The sequence below is a fragment of the Cladophialophora immunda genome (assembly GCF_000835495.1).
Source record: "Cladophialophora immunda strain CBS 83496 unplaced genomic scaffold supercont1.7, whole genome shotgun sequence".
Classification (NCBI taxonomy): Eukaryota; Fungi; Ascomycota; class Eurotiomycetes; order Chaetothyriales; family Herpotrichiellaceae; genus Cladophialophora; species Cladophialophora immunda.
The window spans coordinates 1746033-1770363 of record NW_015622547.1 but is presented as its reverse complement, the minus strand read 5'-3'; the positions used below and the strand labels follow the sequence as shown (position 1 = coordinate 1770363).

General features: G+C 54.2%; 9 protein-coding genes across 9 annotated transcripts; 4 read left to right on the top strand and 5 right to left on the bottom strand.

The window, feature by feature from the left end:
- The first annotated feature begins 221 nt into the window (after positions 1-221).
- PV07_11368 (uncharacterized protein) lies at positions 222-2314 on the top strand. Its single transcript, XM_016398799.1, has 5 exons — positions 222-545; positions 596-756; positions 811-1140; positions 1239-1900; positions 1980-2314. The coding sequence occupies exons 1-5, from the start codon at positions 410-412 to the stop codon at positions 2275-2277; spliced, it is 1587 nt and encodes a 528-aa protein (XP_016243361.1). The 5' UTR covers positions 222-409; the 3' UTR covers positions 2278-2314.
- A 549-nt stretch (positions 2315-2863) lies between these two features.
- On the top strand, positions 2864-5284 carry PV07_11367 (uncharacterized protein). The gene is made up of 2 exons (XM_016398798.1): positions 2864-3393; positions 3533-5284. Exons 1-2 carry the CDS (start codon positions 3000-3002, stop codon positions 4888-4890), a joined length of 1752 nt encoding a protein of 583 aa, XP_016243360.1. The 5' UTR covers positions 2864-2999; the 3' UTR covers positions 4891-5284.
- A 184-nt stretch (positions 5285-5468) lies between these two features.
- On the bottom strand, positions 5469-7385 carry PV07_11366 (uncharacterized protein; the record flags this gene model as incomplete). Its single annotated transcript, XM_016398797.1, has 2 exons — positions 7090-7385; positions 5469-7041 (listed from the first exon to the last, which is right to left on the bottom strand). Exons 1-2 carry the CDS (start codon positions 7230-7232, stop codon positions 5469-5471), a joined length of 1716 nt encoding a protein of 571 aa, XP_016243359.1. The 5' UTR covers positions 7233-7385.
- Positions 7386-9650: 2265 nt separating this feature from the next.
- Positions 9651-13739, bottom strand: PV07_11365 (uncharacterized protein). The gene has a single exon (XM_016398796.1). The coding sequence runs from the start codon at positions 13540-13542 to the stop codon at positions 9919-9921; it is 3624 nt and encodes a 1207-aa protein (XP_016243358.1). The 5' UTR covers positions 13543-13739; the 3' UTR covers positions 9651-9918.
- A 411-nt stretch (positions 13740-14150) lies between these two features.
- PV07_11364 (vacuolar ATPase assembly integral membrane protein vma21) lies at positions 14151-15072 on the top strand. The gene is made up of 3 exons (XM_016398795.1): positions 14151-14351; positions 14421-14512; positions 14576-15072. The coding sequence occupies exons 1-3, from the start codon at positions 14251-14253 to the stop codon at positions 14707-14709; spliced, it is 327 nt and encodes a 108-aa protein (XP_016243357.1). The 5' UTR covers positions 14151-14250; the 3' UTR covers positions 14710-15072.
- On the bottom strand, positions 14690-17159 carry PV07_11363 (uncharacterized protein). Its single transcript, XM_016398794.1, has 4 exons — positions 16165-17159; positions 16031-16108; positions 15848-15970; positions 14690-15794 (listed from the first exon to the last, which is right to left on the bottom strand). Exons 1-4 carry the CDS (start codon positions 16364-16366, stop codon positions 15109-15111), a joined length of 1089 nt encoding a protein of 362 aa, XP_016243356.1. The 5' UTR covers positions 16367-17159; the 3' UTR covers positions 14690-15108.
- A 464-nt stretch (positions 17160-17623) lies between these two features.
- PV07_11362 (uncharacterized protein) lies at positions 17624-18296 on the bottom strand. Its single transcript, XM_016398793.1, has one exon. It carries the CDS (start codon positions 18133-18135, stop codon positions 17818-17820), a length of 318 nt encoding a protein of 105 aa, XP_016243355.1. The 5' UTR covers positions 18136-18296; the 3' UTR covers positions 17624-17817.
- Positions 18297-18964: 668 nt separating this feature from the next.
- PV07_11361 (uncharacterized protein) lies at positions 18965-20654 on the top strand. Its single transcript, XM_016398792.1, has one exon. It carries the CDS (start codon positions 19767-19769, stop codon positions 20094-20096), a length of 330 nt encoding a protein of 109 aa, XP_016243354.1. The 5' UTR covers positions 18965-19766; the 3' UTR covers positions 20097-20654.
- PV07_11360 (glucose-6-phosphate 1-dehydrogenase) lies at positions 20556-23599 on the bottom strand. The gene is made up of 5 exons (XM_016398791.1): positions 22964-23599; positions 22754-22847; positions 22282-22679; positions 21336-22222; positions 20556-21277 (listed from the first exon to the last, which is right to left on the bottom strand). The coding sequence occupies exons 1-5, from the start codon at positions 23005-23007 to the stop codon at positions 21168-21170; spliced, it is 1533 nt and encodes a 510-aa protein (XP_016243353.1). The 5' UTR covers positions 23008-23599; the 3' UTR covers positions 20556-21167.
- Between the last annotated feature and the right edge of the window lie 732 nt (positions 23600-24331).

The window sequence follows — 24331 nt, the reverse complement described above, 5'->3', positions numbered from 1 at the left end:
TGCTAATCTCGACTCTTCACGTTTTCGACCTCCATTCTGACTCTAGAATTCCTGAGTCATGACAGATCTACCGAGGGCCGCAAATCTGGGACAATCACCACCTTCACCAATCAACAGTTCTACGTTTGACCCACCAAGCCTTACTCCTTGGTTTTGACCTGCCAAATGCGGGGATTTGAGGAGACTGGGGAAGGTAAAGGGTGAGCAACGGTCACGGGTCAGGGGGCCTTTGGTAAATGTGCCCTGGCTCGCGGCTCCACGTATTTCGAGTCTCGGCTCTCATGAACTCTATTCGGGAACCAATCTGCACATCTCATATGCCTATAATACCCCCTTCTCTTACCAGGCTCCTCTGTTGCCATCACATTTGACCAGTTCCTCTTCGTTCACCCTGACAAGATCTCGCAAAATGCGTCGTAACTCGGCATCGGAAGGTCTCCTTCGCAAACAAAAGCTCAATGCTCATACCTGCGCTGTGCTTGCTGTGTTGGGCTTTGGCTCTTTGACATATGGCTACACGGCAAGTATTATTGGAACTACGCTGGGTACGTACCTTGAGCTCCCTGATGGATCTTCAAGCTCATGTCGTCTCAAGGTCAACCATCCTTCATTGAATACTTCGATTTGGCAACTCGTTCCAATGGAACCGACTTGATATCTACCATGAATGGACTCTTCCAAACTGGGGGCGTGATTGGAACACTACTACTACCGACGGTTGCGGACAAATGGGGTCGCAAATGGGCGTGCGCCGTGGTAAGGTCTAACGCGACTCGCACCTTTCCCTGCCGGCTCTAACTCGCTTGACAGTCTGCCATTCTGGCTATCGTTTCCGGCGCCATCATGGCGGGCAGTGTGAACGTAGGGATGTTCATCGCCTTTCGATTTGTGGCTGGTGCTTCTGCCTTCATGATCCTCGCGGCCGTGCCCATTCTAATGAACGAAATTGTGCCGGTCCATATGCGCGGTGCTCTCGTGGACGTCCATGCAGTCATGCTCGTGCTCGGCTATACTATTCAAGGCTGGGTTGGATTCGGCTTCTATTTCTGGCAGAATGGCAGCACAAATACTTGGAGGCCTCCCGTCGCAATCCAATGCTTCTGGCCGTTGTGCCTATTGGTCGGTCTATACTTCGTCCCGGTAAGTCCTTTGCTCTCCTGCATGCACTGTGGCCCACTGATTCTACCTGACGACAAATACTCGACGATGTTGAGATCACTGACATTGTTAATCTGCAGGAGTCACCCCGATGGTTGGTTATGCAAGGCCGCGACGCCGAAGCTGAGGCAGTGCTGTTCAAGTTCCACGCCGACGCTAGCGATCCTGATAACAGCGCCGCAAAAGCCGAGTTCTACCAGATCCAAAAGCAGCTTGCGATCGACCGAACTCTTGGTAACTCGTGGTTGCACATCATGAGGAAGCCATCGTACCGAAAACGGGCCCTTCTGGCCGTCGGGATCACTGGAATCATTCAGTGCTCTGGCGTCCTGGTCATCAACAACTATGGTCCTTCACTCTACAAATCCCTCGACTTCTCGCCGGTCAAACAGCTTCTCTACCCAGCTGCATGGCTGACGTTTGCACTGGGAATGAACGTCATGGGAATGTTTGTGGTAGACCGCTTCCCACGAAACAAGTTCATCTCCTTCGGCGTTCTAGGCTGCATGGTCAGTTTGATCGTGGAAGCGGCCCTGGTTGCCAACTTCGTGCCCTCCAACAACAAGTCTGCACTATTGGCGGCAGTGGCCATGTTCTTCATCTTCCAGCTCTTTTACGGATTGTGCCTCGACGGGACGCAATTCTCATACCTCGGGGAGATCTTCCCCACACACTTGCGGGCCAAAGGCGTCTGTCTTGGTGTTGCCATGATCTCGTTGATGAACATCATCTGGCTGCAAAGGTATGATGGCCCTGGCAGTGATTTCCATCCTCGCGAACCCCTTGGTTTTTTGGAACATTACTAATCTCAAGGATTGCAGCGCCCCGACGGCCTTCGAGACCATCGGCTGGAAATTCTATCTGTGTTTCATTATCCCAGGCACACTTGGCGCGATCGCCATGTGGATCTGGTTCCCCGACACCAACGGCCTGCCGTTGGAGGAAGTCGCCGCCATCTTTGGCGATGCGGACGAGGTGGCCATCTACCAACGAGACCTCGAAGTCGACTTTGCCACACACACGGTTGTAGACCACCATGCCATGGAAGCGGTCAAGGGTACGGAGGCGACGCACTACGAAGCGGATTCGCTTCCTGGCAGCGAGAAAGTCGAGGGCTGAGCTGGGGCGCGGGTGGTGTGGGAGAAGAACAAAGGAGCGTCGAGTTGCCGGGGGGTGATTAGACAAGACTACAATGCAGCAACTCCGATGCTGGATAGTCTATGCTTGTCCTTTGGATATAGAGATGCAGCCTTGTCACCTGAGGAGCGAGAGCGGGCAGGGGGGCCTTTTGACATGCGTCGGAAGCCCCCCAGCCCGTGCAATTGATCTTGATCCATGTTGTTGTCGGTGACTGTGTGACTCTGTGACTGGGTGACTCGATGGTGAGACTGACCGCCGGCATTTGCCGTCCGCCCAGTCATTGTCAGCTTCTACTAAGCGACGAGGAGGCTAGTAACCATGGTGTTACATGACCCCCCAATCTCCTATCCGACCAGGCCATTCCTCTGTGGGCTAGAACAACAGCAGCGAGAGGGATTATGTGTGCCGTACCCACACAAAAGGTAAGGCTGCTTCCTCTATCCTGTCCCCTTGATTCGACAGCAAAAAGCAGCATCTCCTCGTCTGACCTGGTCTAGCACGTTTCAGTACAAGTACACCATGCTGCCACAAAAGCCTTACACGGCCCAACTCCTCCCCTTCGCTTCTGCTTTCAAGGCCTCTTCTCGACGAGTGTCAATTTCAACCTCGCCTCGATCCCAAGGCCTCTCGCCTCCCCCCCTCGAACTTCCTCTCTTGCCATCCGGCGACGATGCAGATACCTCGGGCCTCCCCATGCCCGCATGGCTTCCGGTCTCCAACGTGATATTAGTCACGCCATCTCGGTGCCCAGCCCGACCAGGCAGACGTCGAAAGAGCCCCCGACGACATGTGGAGTGTGCCGCCGACCTCGCTGCCAGCTACACTCGCACAGGGCGTATCTCGCCCACCGGAGTCGCCGCGGCGGCGGCAGCGGCGGCGGCGCCACGAAGAAACCTACGGAGCAGCAGCCAGAGGGAACCGGCGAGGACGATCCACCACCGCCACGCCGCCCGAAGCTGCTCGAGACCAGCTACGCGCGGTCGTATGCGTACACGAGAACCGTGCCCTCGTTGGGCGCGGGTAGACTGGATGGGTTCCACGACTTGCCGGTAGCGGGTGGGCATCAAGCCGAGCTACATCAATCCGTTTACAACTGTGAGTTGGTTCTTAACCCCCTCCCCCCCCCCCCTTCTCCTGCGCCGCCTGTCGCAGCGTTGCCTTTTTTTCTATGGGACATGAGCAAAAGAAAAACTGACGCAACCCCTCTCTTCTCGCGGGGGCTTTCGACGCGCAGTGCTCCATTCCAAGATCGGAGCCGCCACCGCGTTCCCCCTGCCCACGGGCCTCGCCGTCAACGAGATCGGCGGGAGCATGATCATCCCGGTGCTGACGGACGCGTCGCTGTGCCTCAGCGTCCTCGCGGCGTGGAAGGCGGTCCAGTTCCTGATGGGCCACATCCCGGCGTTCCCGCACCTCGCGTACGAGGCCCGGGCGCTGCAGTCGCTGCGGCGCCAGTTGCTGGCCCCCGGCGCCGCGGGCGTCACGGACGAGGCCGTCCTGTCGGCCGCCCTGCTCTGGGCCACGGCGACCATGTTCGCGCAGCCCGAGGCGCTGCGGCGGCACGCGACGGGCGTCCGCGCCCTGGTCGCCGCGCGCGGGGGGCTCGGCGCCATCGGACGCGGCGGGGCCATCGGGCAGGCCGCGGCGATCAGGCAGTTGGTCCTGTGGGCGGACTTCCTCACCGCGCAGTTCCTGGGCGACGACGTCCTCTTCACCGACGACACGGACGCACCCTCAGACCACCCGCGCATGCCGCCGTCGCTGGTCCGACTGTCGCGCGACATCACCATCCCGCGGGGCTTCGACGCCGCCCTGGGCGCCGAGACGCGCCGCGCCGCGCGCGACCTGAAACTGCTGCTCGTCGCCCACGACGCGGCCACGCGCACGGGCCGGCTCTCGATCGCCGAGTACCAGGCGCTGATGGGCCTGCTGAACCGCAGCACGGTCGCGCGCATCCGCCTGGCCCACCGGCTGCGCGGCGCGCGCTCCCTGGACGAGTGCGCCGTGCTGGCCATGAACCTGCTGCGGCTGACGGCGCTGTTCCACGCCGGCCCGCTGGTCGCCATCGTGGTGGCCGTCGTCTCGCGCCTGCGCGAGGCCCTGGCCCATCAGGACCTGGACACTTTTCTCCCCGGCGCCACCACCACCACCACCACCTCCACCTCCACCTCCACCGACGACACTAATCCTCCCTCAAACTCCGTCGACGTGTACATCTGGGCCTGCTTCGTCGGGCTGGTCACCCCGTTCGAGAGCGAGAACCGCTCGTACTTTGTCGAGATGCTCACCGCCGCCTTGTCCGTCAGGTACAGAGACCGAGACGGCGACGGCGACACCGGCTGGTGGGGCTGGCCCGACGACTGGCAGCGGGACACCCTGGCGATGCTGCGCTCGTTCCTGTGGTCCGACTCGGCCTTGACCCCGCTGTACGCGGCCGCGTGCCAGATGGTCGAGTCGCATGTCTTGTCGCCGGCGGGGAGCGGCAGCGGTGGCACTGGCGGCATTGGCAGTGGCTCTGGCTCTGGCTATGGCACGGAGGGATGGGTGTCGAATCCCGAGTCGGAAGTGGACAAGGTGTCGGGCCGCAAGTGAGATGACGCTGCTGACCCCTGCCTGAGCCCTATCTCTACCCGAACAAGGCCAGCCCCCCTGCGAGAGCGGGAAAGAAGGAAAGACATGATCGTGGGAGCCCTGTTATGGCCTTGCTGGCCTAGACGCTCCGATTCATGGCTGTCAGGCGGTCAAACGGTCAAGGACACCTAGGTTCCTGGAGAAGGGGTATCTATTAATCGCCATGTACGATTTGAATTTGAGAGGGATGAGAGCGAAGGCTGCTTCTTAATCTGGGGGGTCTCTGACTGGGTCTGGGGCTAGGCCTTCTGCGCGTCCCTAAAGGCGTCCCCTCTACCATGTTTGGTATCGTGGTTTCGTTTGAGAATATAGTATACCATAGGAATAATTGTCGCCTACCTAGGCACCCTGCAGCCAAACTTCTGCTTACAGTGACCACCGAGTTATACATGCGTGGTTTCGAAGAAATCTTGGAATTCACTGAACAGTGATTGGTAGACTTGGATGTGACAGTAAGTATATTCTGCTTGGGATAATTAAGCGAATTCGAGGTCGAAATCGCGGTCCTGAGTCATTGCTACTGCATGACTGCCACGGGGTTATCGGGTCATAGTGCATATCAGGGATGCGACCCGCCCGTCGACTCTACCTCCCCATCTCTGTAGAGTAGGAAACGATCTGCTCGCGGTCTTCTGCTCATCGACGACGTGACCCTCGCACGGGGGAGCAGCCAAACTTCCTTCAATATCCGTCTCCAGTGGCGATTCGGGAGTGGAGAGCCACTGATGTTCTGCGAAACCGACGGGCTCGCATGGTTGCCCGAGGCTCTTGCTAAGTGCCGCCTCCAGACACGAGAGCTCATTCTCGGCGAAACGATCTGTTCGAGGTTTGAGGATGTGGTATTCACGGTTCCATCTGTCTGCATCGCCATCTCTACCCAGCTTGCGGGTTAGCCACTCAAGCTGAGAGTACGCCCCAACGAGAAAGTCGTCGAGGAGATCCCTCCGATATACCAACATATCGAAGTAATTCTCGACCCTCATGACCATGTTGTGATAAGCTTTCTCGTAATTCTTTTCTGATAGGTAGAGGTGCACGAGGTTACCGTATATGTGCGAAAACGCACCTCCCACAACTTCGTCATAGCGCATCTGATGCATTCTTGTGAGGCAGTTCAAGGCAACAGATTCTGCCTCTTTATGTTTCTCAGCGGCCATCAAAAGCCCCATGAGGGCCCTTGCAGATCGTAATGCTTTGTAGTCGTCGATTTCATGGCCCGAGATGCAGTCGTTAAGTCGTAAGTTCGCGACGTGCGCATCTTTGGCTGAAGCCGTGCCAGAGGTCGTGAGGAGAGTTTCGGAATCCAGTAGAAAGAACGAGTCACTAGAAAAGCGGTTACAGAAGGCTTCTCGGCAACAATCGTAACATGCTGCCACAAGTGCAGTCAAGTTTCCCGTTTCGAGTCGACTTAGACCTCTGATCATTGACAACCGAGTGTCGGAGAAGTTTTGCTCATTCTTGACAAGGTCGCCCAAGAAGCGCAGCAACAAGGCGGCAACTTCCTGCTTGCATCTGGCCAAGCGAGCCACGAGCTCAAGTAGACAGAGTAGTTGAGAGGGGTTTTGGGTGCGCACAATACTGGGCAGTCTGGAAAATCCGAGCCGCCACTGACGATAGGCTTGTGTCATTTCTCCCCATTTATACCTATGAATGCCTCTTTCCATGGACAAGAAGAATCCATCTCGCGCGTTTGTAGGATACGTAGGGCCCCGTATGCATGCGAATCCTGTAAACTCGTTTGCTAAGCTCCATGCTCCTGATCGTAGAGACTCTTGCACAAAGGCATTGAAAGATTGTAAGAAGTGTTCCACGTTTTGCAATGAGGTGGGCGCATCCAGAGGCGACGGCGTTGGTGGCGGAGTCCAACACACAAGGTAAGGTGCCTGGGTTGATTTTGCTGTTGTAGGTTCTTCCAAACTCACATTGAGCCCTTTGCGTTTCGCATATCGTTCAATATCGGCCATGTCGACAGGGCGCCCTCGAAGAATAAAGATTGACTTCTTTCCAAGAGCCTTCCGTCTCTCTCGCCGTTGAAGAATCTCGCGCACGTCATCCAACTTATTGTGCTTGCAAAGACCCCAAGCACTAAGCTTGGACTTATACATTTTGATCCTGCAGCAGTTAGCTATACCCCTACATTTTGGATCACGTAGAGAGTACGTTGCTTTGAAACCATGCTGAGTTTCCATGATCTCCATGATTTTCCGCAAGGGCAAGTTCTCGTCCATCCAAAGACGAGTAATGAGAGACCGATAAGGTAGCCATTCTGAGGCTGAATCAGGATATTTCGCCGCGCCTGCCATCTCAGAATGAGGTCGTAGTAGTATTGCCAGCCACGCAGTGACGGCAATGCACTCGTAGAAGGGGAAGATAGAGCTTGTCTCAGATTCTGCAAGAACTGGCTGGATAAAGTAGTCTCTTGTTCGGGCGTCAGAGTGGTTAAATACGCATCCTAGGCATCTGCCATGGGGAAAGCGTGGAAGGACGTGGTTGTAGCGGCCAGAGAGCGCATGTCTTTTATATAGATGGTGAGCAGGCGTAGAAGCAGAGTAGTGTGTCCTGCAAAGCTTGGTTGTTCCTGTTTATGACAATGCGAGAGGCGCACGACTTGGTTGGCAGAAGACCGAAGGGCCATGCATCGCATTAGCCTGGCGAGCCAGCTGCCTTGGTTGCCTTACCTACCAGGGCGCCGATCAAATACGATGTAAACCCCACGTCAGCTGCGAGGAACCTTGGTAGCGTCCCTCCTGAGAGAGCTGCAGGGGTGTCGCCACCTTAGGGCCGACGATTGCAGTAGCGTGGAAAGGCATGAGACGATTGGCCGCGAGACATGCAGGTCGAATAGTACAGGAGGCTTTCGAAGGAAAAGGTAAGGAAGAACAGCAGGGTTTGGGGTGTGAAGGGAAAGGGAGGCAAAGGCATATGTAGAAGAAATGGAAGGAGGGTTTCATTCCAGACGCTGTTTCCTGTCCGGACTCACAATAAATCCAAGAGGCAGAGGAGAGCCTGACATCCCGGGGATGGCCTCCTTCCTGATCTGATATGGCAGGCATGCCAGAGTATGAATGATCAACATGCATTCATCGCAGGGTCATTGATTGAGATTCTCGCGCAAAGGTGATTGTCCATCTCCTCAACCTCCCGGGACCAACCGTGTGGAGCGGTGTCGAGACACACGCACATCCAGCTTCCTCTCCGACTTTCGCAAGCAGGCACATACATACACACGCTGTTGCCGTATATAGACACGTATATGTCTCGTAACCCCCTCATCCGAGCTCCGCCGCGGCCAAGGAAGACACATCAAAGGAGGAAGGCGAGCTCGCACACCTCCGTCTGCGCATGAAGACTCGATGAGGTCGCGTCAAGTCAAATACATAGGAGCTTGACACACCCCCCACAGCCGCCACATGATGTGGCGGTGAAGTCTCGGCGGCTGCAGAGGCGGTGGTGGTGGCCGGGACTCCCATCGAGCGCGTCAGCCGTACAAGGCCATCACCTGTCAGGGGCTTAATGAATCTCTCTTGATCGCCGTAGAAGCTGAGAGAGTTCGGCTCCGGAACCACCATCGCCATCATATATATAGACTTTCGTCCGCAGGATCGTGGGCTTCGGGGTTGGGCGTTAAACGATCTGGGACGTGTCGAACAAGAAATCGAGGCACGGGCGGGCGTTGGAATGACGAAAAGGCTGGAACCACTCGGTGCTGCATCTCGAGCCATTCGAGTATTCAGGGTACGCGGAGTCTTCTCGAGCGACACACCACAGGCCAGTGATCCAGGGTATCAGGTGTGGCCCACGTCGATATTTGATCTTTTCAGCTCCAGACATACGCAGCTCGCAGCGCGGTCCTGTCAGCCTCGTCGCACCCACGGCGCAGACCCGAATTCTCATTCGCGAACTTCTCCCTGGCAACGCACAGCAGCACATAGCCAAAGGGGAACGTCTGTTGTCAGGTTGGAACTCTGCTCAATGCCAACTGCGGCGGAACACGACACGTGAGAGGACTCCATGGTCCAGTCACTGAGGCTGCGCCCTTGTGTGGTGGGGTCCCTGGTATCCAGAGAGAGAGATATATATATATATAAATATGGCCCGGAGGGATTTGTGCCTAGTGGCGGAACAAACAATTCCTCGATGTTCGGTCGACAGCTCCCAACATCTCGAGCCTGTCTGGTAGAATGTAGCATGCACCGCCGTAGTATGCTTCTTCCGTGCCACAAGGCTTGGAGTCCTTCACGCTACTTCCTTTGCAGGGGGGTTTCGTCGGGGTCTGTCGCAGCTCTCGGAGGCTGCGGTTGGCGTGGGTCATCGGTGGCGAGGCGCCGAGGGCGAGACTAGAGGACTTGCCGAATGGCCGTGTCCTGCTTGGACGATGGAGCGGAATGCATCTCTTCTGCGTGCGTCACAGAAGAGCGGCATGGATATCGGACGGAGACCGGCTCACTCAGCGACCTCGCACTTGCGGCCTGGCTTCGAAGCTTGAGACGTGGATGTTGTGAGGCCACCAAATACAAAGAACAAAGAGGGGACTGGGTTTCCAAGACCAAGACTGCGTCTGCACACAGAAGAGCGCAGGACGATATAACCTCAGCGATCGATCGATCCGAGCGTTTGGTCAACAGAGATCGAACTGACTGATGGGGGAGGAGGAAGAAGATATGCGAAGAGAAAATGGGGGTTTAGATAGATTGACAGGACAAGGCAGAGCCGCGAAAGGTCTCCGACCGACCGGTATTGAATGGACGTATTGCATTTGCATTGTTGATTCGCGCATTCCAGTGAAGGATGCGTTTGTGAAGTTTACCTGAGATTCATCAGGCGTTTTTGTGCACCCTCAGCTTTCACAAGTGACCGCCCTTCTTTCAGCTCGTAAAAGAGTCGTTTGTCCAACAGTTTAACCATGAAACAATCTCTCCAAAAGTTGGTCCCATTAGCGGAGTCTTCAAGATATCCAACAGGCTCACTTCTGACGGCATTTCCTCCAGCTCAATCTTCGACTTTCGTTTTGGCTCGGCGAACTCTTGTACGATTTGGCAAGTCAACACTCCCCTTTCGTCCACGGCGGGCTGCCTGGCCCTCAACATCCAAATCCTCTCGCTCTAGGCTCGGTGAGCGCCGGTCCGACCTTTGCTTGATGGGGCTAGAGACCTCAGCCTTGACCTGCTCGAGGGGTTCGACATCGATCTTCTTGAAGAACATGTCCTCGACCATCATCCGGCCCTCTACTTCCTTTTCTGATTCTTCGTTCTCCTTCCTCGGAGGCTGTTCTTCCCCATCACCAGCGACTTGTTCGTCAAGCTTGAGCTTCGTCAGACCCATGGCATAGATCTGCTCTTCCACGGTGCCCCGAGAGATCAACCTAATGACTTCAACATCTTTCTCTTGCCCAATGCGGTGTGCTCGGTTCTCGGCCTGGATGTCATCTTGCGGGTTAAAGCCACTGTCGAAGATGATGACTTTGTTCGCTTTGGCGAGATTGATACCGGCTCCACCTGCTTTGGTGCTGAGCATGAAGACAGGCGTATCATTGTCATCGGCAGAGAACTCATCAATCAGGTCTTGTCGTTCTGACACTTTGGTGGCACCATCAAGCCGGAAAGAGCTGATACCCTCTCGTTCCAGGGCCAACTCGAGAATATCGAGCACCATGACAAACTGACTAAAGATCAATGTCCTGTGGCCTTCGGAAATAAACTTGCGCAAAAGTTCAATCATCTTCTCGATTTTGCCGCTCGCGCGCCACTCATCACCGTTAAGTGCGAAGCGCCGAAGCTGAGTATGCTTATCGCACAACGTATGGATTTCCATATCGCTATACTCAACAAGTTCGGTGACAATAAGATCGGGATTTGACTCGCGCCATAGGTCCACCTTCAAACACTGTTTTGCAATAACAGGCAGCTGCTTGTCTGGATAGAGCCGCCGGAAGAGGAAGGGGTGAATGGCGGCGAGCCTTAGTTTGATCAGGATGTTCGTAGATTCCTGGCTCACATTTTCCCCTCTTTCCCGCCTCGCGCGGATCTCATAGGCCTTATCAAGCCACATTTGATAGATTTCGGATTGTTCAGGGCTCAAGTCGCAGAATTCCACCCTTCGCTCCTTCTTGGGCAAATCCTTAAGGACTTGATACTTCTTCCGTCTCAAAATGAACGGAGTGAGCATGCTTTTCGCACGTTGAATCCTTTGCGCAGAAAGAAGCATCTCGTGATTGTTGTCCAGAGCTTTGAAGTTGTGGGTGAAAATGTTCTTAAGCGCTTCCGCCTTCTCTCGGAAGAGAGCTGGCATCAGGAACGCGAGCAGCGAGATGAGCTCCTTCAAGTTGTTCTGCAATGGGGTTCCCGTCAGCAAAAGGCGAAAATTACACTGAATTCTGACGAGTTTGCTGGCAACTTGAGAATCGGCATTCTTTAGCACATGACCCTCATCGTAGATTGTGCAGTCAAATCCGAAGCTCCTCAACCACGGGGCATCGTCTTTGCCCTTGGCTATAGTATAGGTGGTGACAATGACGTTGACGTCTTCGCGGTTGTCGTCAAGAAATTCCCTCAACGTCAGCCGTTCCGTGGGATTTGTCGCGTAGTACGGTTCGACGTTCAGTGCCGGGCAAAACCGTTGAAACTCCTTGAGCCAGTTTTCTAATGTCGCGGCAGGCACCACGACAAGGTGAGGTCCCATCTTTCCTTGCTCAAAAAGATGGGCCAGGAAGGCGATGACTTGACAGGTCTTTCCCAGTCCCATGTCATCAGCTAGAATGCAACTTAGTCCCTTCTTGTAGAGTAGACTTAACCAATTGAGGCCGACCACTTGATAGTCCTTCATTTGTATGTCATCGGCCATGATTGAAGGCTGACCGATGAATCTCTTCTGCCCGGAACGCTTTATGTCTTCCTCGTCACTTACGGGTGTACCAATACCAGAATCGTGGCTAGGAAGTGGCGCTTGCAGAGAAGCTATGTCCAATTCTCCCTCTTGAGAGCCGGTAACATTAACCCCCCAACTCCTCATCTCATCAGATAATGGTTTAGCAAGAGTCTGACACTTCTTGACAAGGTAGTCAACAGCCTCGTAGCTTTCAAGCATATCCTCGACCTTGTCGACGATCCTGTCACCGATAGGAGCCGTCTTTCGCTTCGTCTTGGTAGGCTTCAATTTCGGATCCTCAATTTGTCTGATGGCCATCAGATTCTTGAACGGTCGTTTGGACAAGAAATGCTCGGCGAGGTCGCGGTTGATGGAAGCAATATCAGCCAAATCTGCTGCAGAACAAGTGTTGAACAGATCAAGGACACGACTTTGGAAGCCTGTTCTGTTCTCGTCGTCCGATGTGACCGCTAAGCCCCCTGCATCAGACTCGTCCGACTGTATGGCGACCACTCGTTTTGGCTTTTGTACAGCCCCTTCTGGCACAGGCTGAGGTGAAGAGGAATGTTTCCTACCACGGACCAAGGTTCGTTTCTTCTTCGGAGGCGGGGTTTCGAAAACGTCTATTGTCTTAGGCGGCTTTCGCATATTTTGAGTAGAGCTCCATTTCTCTGTGATGCTCTTCTGCGGTACCTTGGCCTGCTGCCTTCCCACACTCGTGTGTTGAGGTACAGGTCTGCTAGCCGCAGGAGTTGGCATCAGCTCGTCGTCCGAACCAGTCAAATCAACGGCACTGTTCTTGCTCTGAGATTGTCGTTTCTCACTCCTCACGAGCAGCACATCGACGGCATCATCATAATTTCCTTTCTTCGTCATCAGGGCTTCGTAACATTCTCTCACCGTCACCGCACGCAGCATGGACATTAGTCGGTTCACCTTCCGTCTCGTGCCATAGTCACTGATATCATCAAGCTCCATCTCTTCTTGCTGCTGCGCCGGTGGCGACGATGTTACGGGTAGTGCACGTGCAGGTCCAGTCTGGCGAGGTCTCTTTGAAACGCTACCGTAGGCGTTCGCATTGACATCTGCAGAGCGTTTCACCCCGTTCGATCCTGCAGACGACATTGAGTTTGGAGAGCCTCTGAACATGGACCGAGCAGTAATTTCCATAAAGCGATTCAGAGCGCTATTTTGGGCGGCCTGTGGAGATTCCGGAATCGTTCCTGGTGACTTCTTCTTCCGCACAAATGTAGATGTCTTGATATCATTTGATCGAACGCCATGACTATCATCGTCCGATGACCCTCCCCGGTAAGCGGGCCCATCGTCGTCGCTGTCGATTGTTATGGGGACGGGACGAGGCTGAGGCGCAACATATGGTTTCCTGAACATCGTGCCTGCGGGTGCCATAGCGCTTGCCAGGATCCCAGTGGGTTTCCGTTGCGGATTGGGGGCAGTCATCGGAGAGGAAGCAGCGACCTGGACGACGCCAGGCTTGAGAGGAGAGGAAGACATAGTTGTAGCAGTTCGATCAATGATTTGAGTTGGCTGTGTCTGTCGGATCGAGTTCACATTTTGAGATTTTGCACCGGGGTGGACAGGTAGGATCCCCAAGGTCTCGATGTCGGAGTCGGCATCACTCATATTGGGTCTGTAGAGTGGAAGTGTCTCGACCGTCTCGTGAGCAGGCTTGTAGTTTGGGTTGAACAATTCGTCGTCCGACTGCGACAGAGAATCGTCGGAAGGCATCGTTCAGCGAAGGGAGAAAGGGGAGGGTCTGGTACTTCGACTGGGTGCAGGTGAAGCAGAGTGGCGAAGAGAGGGCAGTTAAACTAATGATTAGAGCACATATTGAGCAAAGAACTCATATGTTCTGCCACCTAGGGATGTTTCTTCGTTATCGTCTTCTCCTCCCTCGACGCAGGGAGGATTCCGCCGCATGAAGGTCGAAGCGTGCAGAGAGACTGTGGAGCAAAAATATGAGCCACCAGGAGCCTCGACTATCGATTCGATGCCCGCCTCGACGCGTGAGCGCGTCATGCCAAGCTCAATTATCAGATTCGTCCTTCGAGCCGAGTGCAAAGATGAGTCCGACCGTCTGACAGAGAACAGCAGCATTTAATGTAGCTGAACAGTGCAGAGTGGCAGTGAGCAGACCTCTATATGAGATCCAGGTGACTACCTACGAGCCTGGATGCACGAGAGACAAAGCGCCTCTGTTCCAAGTTCCATAGAATATTCCGTACTTGTCCGAATGAAGGGCAACTTGAATCTAGCATTGAATCTTGTTTTTTTGTCAGACGGGGCTCCAATATAGTTTTGCATCTGGCTCGACATGTCGACGTCCGCCGCCATGTTCCATCTCTCACCCGTACTTCCACCTTGCGCCAGGGCGACGAAAGGAGGCCATTCAAGACAAGCCACAAATTGGCACTTCCCTTCTGACCGCAGGCGACAATGACGACCCGACGCAATGTTAGCGAGAAGACCATCTCGGAGGCACAAGGCGGCCCGCCAGCCTCTGACCAAGTGTCTGATACGACGCCAGCAGTTCCAGCGTAAGTGACATGGACTGGGAATCAATGGCCAAAGCCTGTCTCACGCATCTCAATCTAATGCGAGTGTAGCTCTGTCATATACAAGCTTCTTGGATTTACCGTGGCCATGATCTGTGCACCGATCGGCTCATACTTTCTTTTGCTCAATACCGTCTTTGCAGGTATGTCATGCCTGTCGTGACGACGCTGCTCTTTTCGCGTTGTTGGAACTAAAAGCACATCAGGAAATGCCACATATTCTGGCGCCTTTGCTGCGATAATGGCAAATGTCGTCTTGGTTGGCTACATCATCGTCGCCATGCGGGAGGACGACAGTGAGAGGATCGAAGCAGAAGAGAAACGCAAAAAGGCTCAATAGCAAGCCAACGTTCAATACTTGAGCGCGAAATTGTGAACTGTTCCAATCTTCTTCCAGGACTATGGAAAGTGAATGTGACCTGCACAATATTATTTGGGAGACCATCCCTTCCACAAGCCACTCGGTATCTTCCTCAGCGATTTCAGAGCCCCTTCGTCTGTTTGATACACATCTTCCAGCCACCGCTGCTCATGATACAGCCACGTTGACTCATTTCCAACCCATCATTCAAGAATTACATCAAACATTAGTCGTGAAAATGCGCTCCTGACGAGCAGCCCCAGCTACACAAAACCCCGTTCTTATGCAAGGAGAACGCCAGTGATGTCGACGGAGATGTTTCTCAGACGCCGAAAATGGAAAGACATCAGTTCTAGTTTCCTGCCATCCGGTGTGCCATCAATTATCTCGTCTGCTGAATCTCCGTTTGATCCAGCTTTGTTTTTTGGGGGAGGTGGTACTGCCAGGAGACGTCATGTCCGTTGGAGAGGAGTTGAGAGGAATTGGTTGCCGGGGATTGTTCGCGGGCGGAAGAGCGAATCCTTTGGCTGGAACTGCTGGCGGAGACATTTCTTGACCGTAGTGGCTATCACCAAGAACATATGATGTGAGTGGCTTTGTCGGAGATACCTGGTTGAATTTGATCTCGTTTGCGTAGGGGTTCTCTGGAGAGAATTCTTCAGGCTTGGTGCGTAGTTGGTGGAGTTGATCGAAGGAACTGTTTTGGGAGCTAGGGTTAGTGGATTTGCCATACTCTTCTGAGCCGGAGGTCATTGTCTCGTACGAATGGTGATATGAGTGGTAAGACACGGGACTCTCTCCGTTCTGGTATCCATTTTGATGACCATTTGGGTATCCATTCTGAGCTCCAGGGTAAGGGTACGTTTGTTGACGCATAGGTGGTCTGGCAAACATTTGGGACGATCCTGGAGATTCTTCAACGGCACTCTGTGGACCAAACCCGTATGACGAATTGCGGTAGTAACCACCACCCGGAGAGATTCGTGGTCGCTGCGGAGAATAGCCATTGTTTGAATAATAGCTGGTTCTGCGGTTCATATCTCCATTCCAGCCAACTTGAGAAACTACAGAGGTCAATCAATGGTGTGGCCATCTTCAAGGTGGAGCTCTAACATACCTGGCCTACTATTCAAGGATGTACGACGTGAGGTGGTGCCTTCCGCAGCGGCATTGAATGCACGGATGGTGTCGAGAGGGCGCTCCAGGCGATGACGGGTAGGGTTGGAACGATCGGGGTCGGCTGTGTTGCCAAATTAGCACTGACGCCCTCCTCGATGCTAACGCCCAGAGAACAACTCACTGATAACGTTGCCCTCGCTGTCCTTGTGCAACATCGTGCGCAAGTCGTCGACGGTCGATGCTTCTTGTGCTTGTTCCACTGCGGACCAAAGTCAATATTTGTTTGTCCACCAGCAACGACAGACGCGGGCTGACCTGGAGTGGCTTCAGTTATGGCCTTTGAGGGATCGGCCTTCGTATTCAACCTCTTCTTATCCCGCGAAGTCTCGGTCAAGTCGATCTTGCCGGTTGAGGAGTTACTGCGACGGGAACGCTGGGAAGAAAAGCTCATGGCCGTCCCAGCCCTCGGGCGGGTCTCGGAGGGTTGCGGGGAGATTGGAGGAGACATGGTTGTCATGGTGGCAGCGATAAACAAAGTTGAGATAAGAAGAGAGTGATTCCAAGATTAGACGGGGAAGGATAAGTTATCCGGCGCGGACAGAGAGGGTGGATATGGACGACGGGGCGCGGCAGGACTGGTGAAATTGTGGGAGCGGGAGGCTGGTATTTCGACCAAGGTTGAGTAACCGCGATCACCAGAGTTGGCAAAGCGACAGGAGGGAGGACACTTCGACGGGTATGAGGGAGGTGATATTATTGCTTTGTGCAGCGACACGCTGAGGAATCTGAGGAATCCGAAAATGCCTCGACAGTGGCCAGCACGACGTGACTGTTTCTTTCTTGTTGCTCGAGGTGGTATGGGTCTCGCTCAGGTGGCTGGCGGAGGAATTATGAGTGACAGGGATGATGATGTCGCCGGCGAGGGTTTGTTTCAGGACGGAGGGGCCCCCCCAAGAAACCACCACAGGGCAGAGACCAGGTGGTGAGACGTGCCCACGATTTTCCGATGGCGCAGCAGCGATTGACGGACAGGGTTGGTGTTATTGTTCCTCCGTACTGGCCGCTGGATTGTGTGTAGGATCCAGCAGTTCCTGTCTGCACAGAGAGGGCTGGGGATGACGGAGGTGACGCCACGGGAGAGAAAAAAAAGAAGGAACAAGGACTTTGTAGTAGAACGAGAGGATCGTTTCTTGACCCGCGGACGAACTCAGGACTCACGGGGAATAGCAGCGGAACGACAGGCTCCAGAGCAAAGACTCGGAAACATCAAGCTCAACAAGAAAGAGGAAAGGGACTGGGGAGCAACAGCTCAGCATGTTTCTATATCAAATATGATGCGGATATGCATCCCACACGGCGCGCGAGGGACATGGCGGCCATGCCAATTGGGAAGATTCGCTCATTACTCGCACTGGCCACTGACACCACCACGGAAGGCAGAGGAGCCACTGGAGCCACTGGGGGCCACTTGGTGCCACCGGGGCAAACATGACCCCAACCGCCGATTGCGCGATACTGGGCTGGGTAAGGTGTCACTAGCCTCCTGTCACCTGTGCCTGGGTGGGTGGGCTCACTGGGCAGCGACACCCAGTGCAGACACCTGCAGTGGCCTCACCAGCCTGTGGACTGTGGCCGGTAGGGGCACCCCCTGGCTGCCGTCCCCTCTATCGATAGGCCACGACGTGCCTACGTGCTAGGCATGCCTGGGAGTCGCCCGCTGTGCCCACCAGTGCGCCGGCCGTTGGCTGCCACACCACCCTCCCACTTCCTTCGTCGCCACTGTCTCATGGAAATAGAATTTCTGCCATGTAGCAATGTACCTGACTGCTCCGTAGACTAGCTTTCCCTCTTCTTTTGACGGAGCATGTACGGAGTCCCTCGTCCTCTGTGCCTGTGAGAGACCACCACTCGATCAAGACCTGACAATCCATGGCCCCAGGCCAGGCCATCCAGCAACACCTCTGCCCATCATGCCATGGCCGTCTCAGGATCTCGCGGGTTAGGGTTCCCAACTGCCGCAGAATCGCACCACGAACCGTTGACTCTGGTTCCACCATGCCACCATACCACCATTCCACCATTCCCCCAAGGTCTCTGACAAGATCCGCGTGGATGTGACGTCCACCCACGTCTTATGCTCTCAGGGAAAGCGAAAAAAGCCCCGAAGCCCCGATCTCTGTCTAACTCGGACGGGTGGCTAGCCCTTCGCCTACGCGTTTGTCGGTGCAGGAAATCAAGAACTGGCCCTGCTGGCACCTGGTTATCTGGTTGCGACTTGCCTGGCATCTGTCACCTCAAACTCCGTCTCACTTGTCTGTTTCGCATTCTTCGCCCAAATCTTCTTGTCCCTGGCGAGGACGCGCGGCCCACTCCAGAAGCAGGAAGCAGAAAGCAGAGGCCCAGGAAAAAAAAAGAAGATTCAATACGCGATGGAGCCGTGTCCGTCAAGCTCTTTATCCACCACGGTCCCTGGTCTCTGGTCTCTGGACTCTGGACTCTGCTCTTCAGGTCGTCGAGTCCATTTTTCTCTTCTTTCCAGACACTGTCCGGCCCACTGCTACGACTCTCGCCTCCCCCATGCCACCCCATCAGAACTCTCTTCTCCTATCGTCTCGAAGTACGTATATTCGCATTGGTTTCGCAGCTTATCATGCAGCCGACCCGCTGTCCCCAAGCACCTTTTGCATCATGACTTCTGAGACATGCTGCATCTTCCGTGGCTGATCCGTCCAACCTTAACCTTGTTGGACCGAACAGGAAGCTCATCGTTTGGGACTATTTGCAAAATCCTTCGTTCGGAATCCTGAACCGAGGGGGACAAGCTTGCTGCTGTCCATCTGCCCAGGCATAAAATCCTGTGTCTGCCACCCGGGGCTTCCGAGTGAATGCTTTGCTCTCGCAAATGGCTTTTCATTATTTTTTCTGTGCTTGGTACAACGGAGCTCCATCTCAGCCCACTTGCGGGATGGGCCCCCCTGCCAGGAACAGAGCCAATGATTTGCAAACCTACCCACCGAGCTACTTGACTTTTGCTACAAAACTAGATACTTTCGTAGGTACAAAAAGTCCGGAGCTCTTCAGACAATGGCGAGGAGGGCCCTACCCAGACCCCAGTATCGCCCAGACTGTGGCCCTACAAGTACAGCCACAAGCGAGCTTGTTGGGCGTTTACAGCACAGGTCCGTAAGCCACCACCACGTCCCTTCACTAACTACGGCAGTTTGCACTGTTTGCCATGTGGCTGGTATCGATATCACCATTGTGAGAAGCCACTCTGACATCACCCTCCAAAGCTGGTAAGGATCCCTCGTATCGGACGCCTGTAGCAGATGATCATGAGTATCGAAGCTTGTTTGGGACGGATCTTCTGCAACAACCTCCTGGAGATCTACGTACCTACCTGGGTATTCTGCCCGGTCGTGCGTGTCTCCCATCCTCCCGACTACTTGTGAGTATTCGTTATCACCAGGACACCACACCCGGAAATAGCTTCCATGGTCAAACTTGGCAATGCACGACATCCCAGTCCTTGCTGCCATCCAATAACAAACTCTGCAGAAGGTCACGGTATATCTAACGGCCAACGGGGCTCTTTGGTCCCTGGAAACAAGGTATTTGAGACACCAATACACAAAAGAGTCTACCATCCCAGAACGAAGAACGGTGTGGCCAGTGAACGATATATGTGCGACACGTGGTAAGTCAAACTCGACAATACTCCTTTGAGCGGAAGAAAGAAGCAGGACGGCGAACACAAGGGTCTCTTCTCCTCCGTCGACTGCGCCTGGGAAAGCAACAAGCTCACACCTTGTTGGTTGCGGCGAGGATGTCTACCACGAGCCCGCTCTTTGTGAGTGTGGCCCTAGTTCCCCCTTTCCAAAGAATGGAGGTTCGAACATTCCGAAACCCTTTGGGAAATGGCAATCAACAGCTCCAGTGACATTGTGCTGGGCGGCGACAAGCCCGCCACGAACTTTCCCAGCGCGAGCCAACACCTCGCAAAAGGGCTGACTGACCGGGAAGAAACCCCCAAGGAACAAGCTTCCCTAATATTCAGGAGCTCCTTTCCCACACGGGATCCAGCATGTCAGATCTATCGAGAGAGTTGCCGTGGACCTGACACCTACACTCGCACTCGCCATTGCCTTTTTAGTTGTGAAAGTGATGCCACGCACAAATTTCAAATGCCCCGAGCCTTGGAGGAGCTTGGTTCCAACATATATCTAAATGGCCATGCGCTCAGCTAAAGAAAGACGATAGGTGTCATACTTATTTCCCCCAACCATGACCCGTCTAATCTAATGGAACGAGTGCCTGTGAGCGTGCAGACGGCATTGACGGGACGACGATACGGGATCAAACATCCATCGACAACCAAACCACCCTAGGGCAACTTATATCAGAACACGCTTACTTACCAGGCCCATCTCCGAAAGGGACGGACGGGCCTCTCGAGTCCACGCATGGCCTGGGCTACATACCCGAGTCCACCACCCACCGTACCCAGGGTCTTGGACAACTTTTGCCGTCTTCGGGAGTCTCGAGAGACGAAATTCTACTGAGCTCCGTGAGCGCCAGCGCCAGCGACGTCGCTGTTCGAATGAGAATGAAAATGAAGTTTCGATCCCCCTGTTAGGAGAGGCAAGTCGGAATGCGGGCGGCACCAGAAGTTCGCGCGAGGCCCATCCATATGCATGCCATGTCATGTTTGGCCTCCATATGGACATGTATGGATATTTGGATATCTGGACGTTGGGGGCTGTGGCGGTGACCATCTCACAAACCTATGGCAAAGACAGCGTAGAGAGACCAAGAGTACGTCGAACTACTCGGAAGTCCACATGTGCTCTACAGGATTCCACAGGATGCAACGTGCCTGGGTATCCTCCATCGAGCAGGGGAAAAGAATGGCACTCCCGGACTCCGCTGGATTTTCCCTTGCTGGTCTATGCAGAAAAAAGACTGTATGTGTAGCTTGTGTCTATCTATCAGGTACTGCCCAGGTGCATCACGTTGGTGCTAGAAATTGATTGGTACTCGTCCTAGTGTCAATGCCAGCCCTGCCTTGCCCGTGCCACTCGCTGACGCCAATACAGAAGCATACACTGTAGCGTGCGGCTGTCCCTCGTATTCTGCACCATTCCCCAACGCAACGGTCGTCGAGACCTCTAGCCAACATCAGAGGCAGAGCCGGAACTCGAGCTTTCACGTGCTACCCAGAAGATCGCTCTTGAAGTACGCAAGCTCGCCCGCTCATGAACAGTCCAACGACATGAGTGTAGATAAGGATAAATGAGACTGCAGCTCCTCGGGCGAGTCTACAACTTGTTGGGTGTGCTCTGCGTGTTCCACTGGTATCCAGCGGCGTCGCTGAACTTGTAGCCGTAGGCGGCGATGAACTCATCTAGGACGGCCGGGCCGCGAGAGCCTGCGTTGAGAGACCATGTCAGTTGCAATTCGGCAGTCTTGTCTAGGTGGTGGCTTACCATAGGGATATTCCATGGGCACGATGTCTTTCTTTGCATCCAGGTAATGCAACAACGGGGTGAAGATCCTCCAGCTGGCATCCAACTCGTCGTCACGCACGAAGTTGGAATGGTCGCCTTTCATGGCATCGAGAATCAAGCTTTCGTATGCCTCGGGAATCTTCAAGTCGGAGAAGCGGCGACGGTAGGTGAGATCCAGCTCGGTGACGACCGTCTGCATGGACAAGCCGGGAAGCTTCGAGTTCATCTTGAGGTAAACTGATTCGTTGGGTTGAATGCGGATAACAAGCTCGTTGCGAGGGATATCCTTGAAAATGCCCGAGGTGACATCCTTGAATTGCACCCGAATCTCGGTCTTCTGCTCGTTGAGAGCCTTACCAGCCTTCAGGATGAAAGGCACACCGTCCCAGCGCTCATTCTTGATGAATGTTACCAGCGCGCAGAACGTAGGACACCGCGAGTCCTTGGGAACTGTGTCATCTTCCTTGTATGCAGGTTTGGTGCCATCCAGAGACTTGGCGTATTGGCCAATGATGGTGTTCTTGGGCTCGATTGCGGGAATGGCTCTCAAAACCCTGACCTTCTCGTCACGGATGTCTTCGGCGGAGAAAGAAATTGGTCTTTCCATGGCGAGGAGAGTCAAGACCTGGAGCAAGTGATTCTGCATGACATCACGAATGATACCGAACTCGTCGAAATAACCACCTCGGCCTTCCGTCCCAAAGGGCTCCTTGAAGGTGATCTGTACGTTGTCGATGTGGTTGCGATTCCAGGTAGCTCCGAGGAACTCGTTACCGAATCTGAGGATGAGCAAGTTCTTCACCATTTCCTTCCCGAGGTAATGGTCAATACGGAAGATCTCCTCTTCTTTCCAATCGGGCTCGAGGCTGTGGAAAACAGAGGTTAGTCTGGGTGCGGTTGCTGATCCCACAAGCTTGTCACTTACGCCTTCTGCAACTGCCGTGAGCTGCCCAGATCCTTGCCAAAAGGCTTCTCGATAATGATTCTGGCGATGCCCTTCTGGGGGTAGCAATTCCGCTTGAGATGTTCGGAGACTGTGATGAAGACACTAGGAGGCAGGGCCATGTAGAAGACTCTGTTGCCCTCCTTGCGGGTTTTCTCAATCTCTTCAATATGCTTGTTCAAGACCTGGAAAGGCTCATCTTGGTCGTATTGACCGGCAATATACGTGCAGATGGAGCAAAATTGGTCGAGTTGTTCCTCGATGTCTTTTGTAGGAGTCTTTATGTAGGATCGAACTCTTCGCAGGTATTCAGCGTGGTCCATCTTGGTTCGGGCATATCCGATGATCTTGATGTCTTTGGGGAGGAACTTGTTGCGAAACTGCAGTGGTCACAGTGTTAGTCTTGATTTGCTCAACACAATGGGACTCGATGGGAGGACAAGGTGAAACTGACCAGCCCAAAAAGTGCAGGGAAAGTCTTCTTCTTTGCCAGATCACCTGAAGCGCCGAGCACGACTATGACTGTGTTCTCCTTGAGTTCGATGGTGCTGCCGAAAGGTCGCCCGCGTCAGTAAGATACTATTCAACAATTTTCGAAGGGCATTGAGGGGTGGGGGCAGAGCGGGATCCGATGCCGCTGCGGTGCGCATCGAACTGCACTCACCCTGCATTTTCAGGCTCTTCGGCATGAATGATTGTGTCGGCCATGGTGATTGAAGCAGCTGGGAGTGCTAGGGAAGGAATGGGATAGAGAGAAGAGTGAGATCAACAGAGGCGGTCGACCAAAAATTTATTTGAGATGGTGTTCTGTCAATATGCGGTGGGATGGGCGATTAGCGGCGCAATAGTGACAAAGCTGTGCTGGTAGCCGGAATTAACAACAGGAGAAATGGGCGATGATTGCGGGAGCCGGACTCTAGATGCTGTCAGTAGTTCCGCCGCGGTTGATTGATGAGTGCCACTTCAATTGCTGGGCTGAGAGTTGAGTAATGCTTGATGGTCGATGGTGGGGCAGAGAACAGCGCAGGATCCTCAGGCGGGCGGGAGCGCAGGCGGAGGCGGCGAGGCAGCGAGGCAGCGAGGCCCTGGGCAGTTGAAGCAGCTCCTCCCTCCTCTCACTCCTTAGTTTTTCTTCCCTGGTGCCCCGCGAATGCTTCGAGACCACGTTCCGGAGTTTGGCTCGGTAATAACCCGATCCCTGAGGCCTATCTCGACGAGTTTCGACGACGTTTCGAGTGGTACGAAGCCAACACGGGGTTCGCAGGGCCTACAGACGAGACAGAAATCGAAACGACAGAGACACCTCACGCAGCCCAGATGCAGGAGCACGGTCAATCTCAATCAATATATCTGCTTGTGCACGACCATGTGCTCAACCCCTTCGTCACTAATCAGTCAGCATCCCGACCGTGGCGGGCATTGACAATCCATTATTACTGAAGCACCCTCCGCTTGGTGCCCCTTCCCTAGCCTATCCAGAGCGCATCTGCCATCTTGACCAGACGGAATGTTCGGCTTTGCCCCGAGAGAGCCCATCTGGCCCTGTCCTCGCGTTTGCCTGTCTGAGCAGATTGAGTTGCTTCGTCACTGTTGCACCCTTATGTAATCGCCTTGATGCTGCCGATTGCTAAGTCTGGACAATTTCTGGAAGGCCTTTGAGCTCTCTGGATTGGCTTGTGTTCATCAGTGCCTGTCCCGAGCAGCTTACCGTCATCTTTGCTAACCTCTCCCAGTGGAGATGGTCGTAGATTCGCAAGCTGGAAAATGGGTTCCTCAAAGAGAAATCGCGCCGCTGGTTTGCCGAGGAACAACGCTGTTAGCCTGTTATGGCAGCACCTCTGACCCCGGACGATTTTCCTCGACCGACGCCTCGGAAGCGAGCAGGAGTAATCGTAGCAGAAGGCCTCGATATGGAAAGGGAAAATGTCGGCGGGACAATCAGTAAATCCGATACTGGTCACGTGACAATAAAATCTTGGCGGACTAGGCTTGACGTGGACTAGTGGCACACAATCCCAATTTTCGCAGGTAC

Coding starts and splice junctions, on each gene's coding strand:
- PV07_11368 (XM_016398799.1), top strand. CDS start 410: ATGCGTCGTAACTCGGCATCGGAAGGTCTCCTTCGCAAACAAAAGCTC. Junction 546..595: donor TATTATTGGAACTACGCTGG/GTACGTACCTTG, acceptor TGTCGTCTCAAG/GTCAACCATCCTTCATTGAA. Junction 1,901..1,979: donor AACATCATCTGGCTGCAAAG/GTATGATGGCCC, acceptor CAAGGATTGCAG/CGCCCCGACGGCCTTCGAGA.
- PV07_11367 (XM_016398798.1), top strand. CDS start 3,000: ATGGCTTCCGGTCTCCAACGTGATATTAGTCACGCCATCTCGGTGCCC. Junction 3,394..3,532: donor ACATCAATCCGTTTACAACT/GTGAGTTGGTTC, acceptor TTCGACGCGCAG/TGCTCCATTCCAAGATCGGA.
- PV07_11365 (XM_016398796.1), bottom strand. CDS start 13,542: ATGCCTTCCGACGATTCTCTGTCGCAGTCGGACGACGAATTGTTCAAC.
- PV07_11364 (XM_016398795.1), top strand. CDS start 14,251: ATGACGACCCGACGCAATGTTAGCGAGAAGACCATCTCGGAGGCACAA. Junction 14,352..14,420: donor ACGACGCCAGCAGTTCCAGC/GTAAGTGACATG, acceptor ATGCGAGTGTAG/CTCTGTCATATACAAGCTTC. Junction 14,513..14,575: donor GCTCAATACCGTCTTTGCAG/GTATGTCATGCC, acceptor AAAGCACATCAG/GAAATGCCACATATTCTGGC.
- PV07_11363 (XM_016398794.1), bottom strand. CDS start 16,366: ATGACAACCATGTCTCCTCCAATCTCCCCGCAACCCTCCGAGACCCGC. Junction 16,109..16,164: donor CATAACTGAAGCCACTCCAG/GTCAGCCCGCGT, acceptor TTTGGTCCGCAG/TGGAACAAGCACAAGAAGCA. Junction 15,971..16,030: donor CAGCGAGGGCAACGTTATCA/GTGAGTTGTTCT, acceptor TTGGCAACACAG/CCGACCCCGATCGTTCCAAC.
- PV07_11362 (XM_016398793.1), bottom strand. CDS start 18,135: ATGCCAGGCAAGTCGCAACCAGATAACCAGGTGCCAGCAGGGCCAGTT.
- PV07_11361 (XM_016398792.1), top strand. CDS start 19,767: ATGGCAATCAACAGCTCCAGTGACATTGTGCTGGGCGGCGACAAGCCC.
- PV07_11360 (XM_016398791.1), bottom strand. CDS start 23,007: ATGGCCGACACAATCATTCATGCCGAAGAGCCTGAAAATGCAGG. Junction 22,680..22,753: donor TCCCTGCACTTTTTGGGCTG/GTCAGTTTCACC, acceptor TGACCACTGCAG/TTTCGCAACAAGTTCCTCCC. Junction 21,278..21,335: donor GCCCATGGAATATCCCTATG/GTAAGCCACCAC, acceptor CTCTCAACGCAG/GCTCTCGCGGCCCGGCCGTC.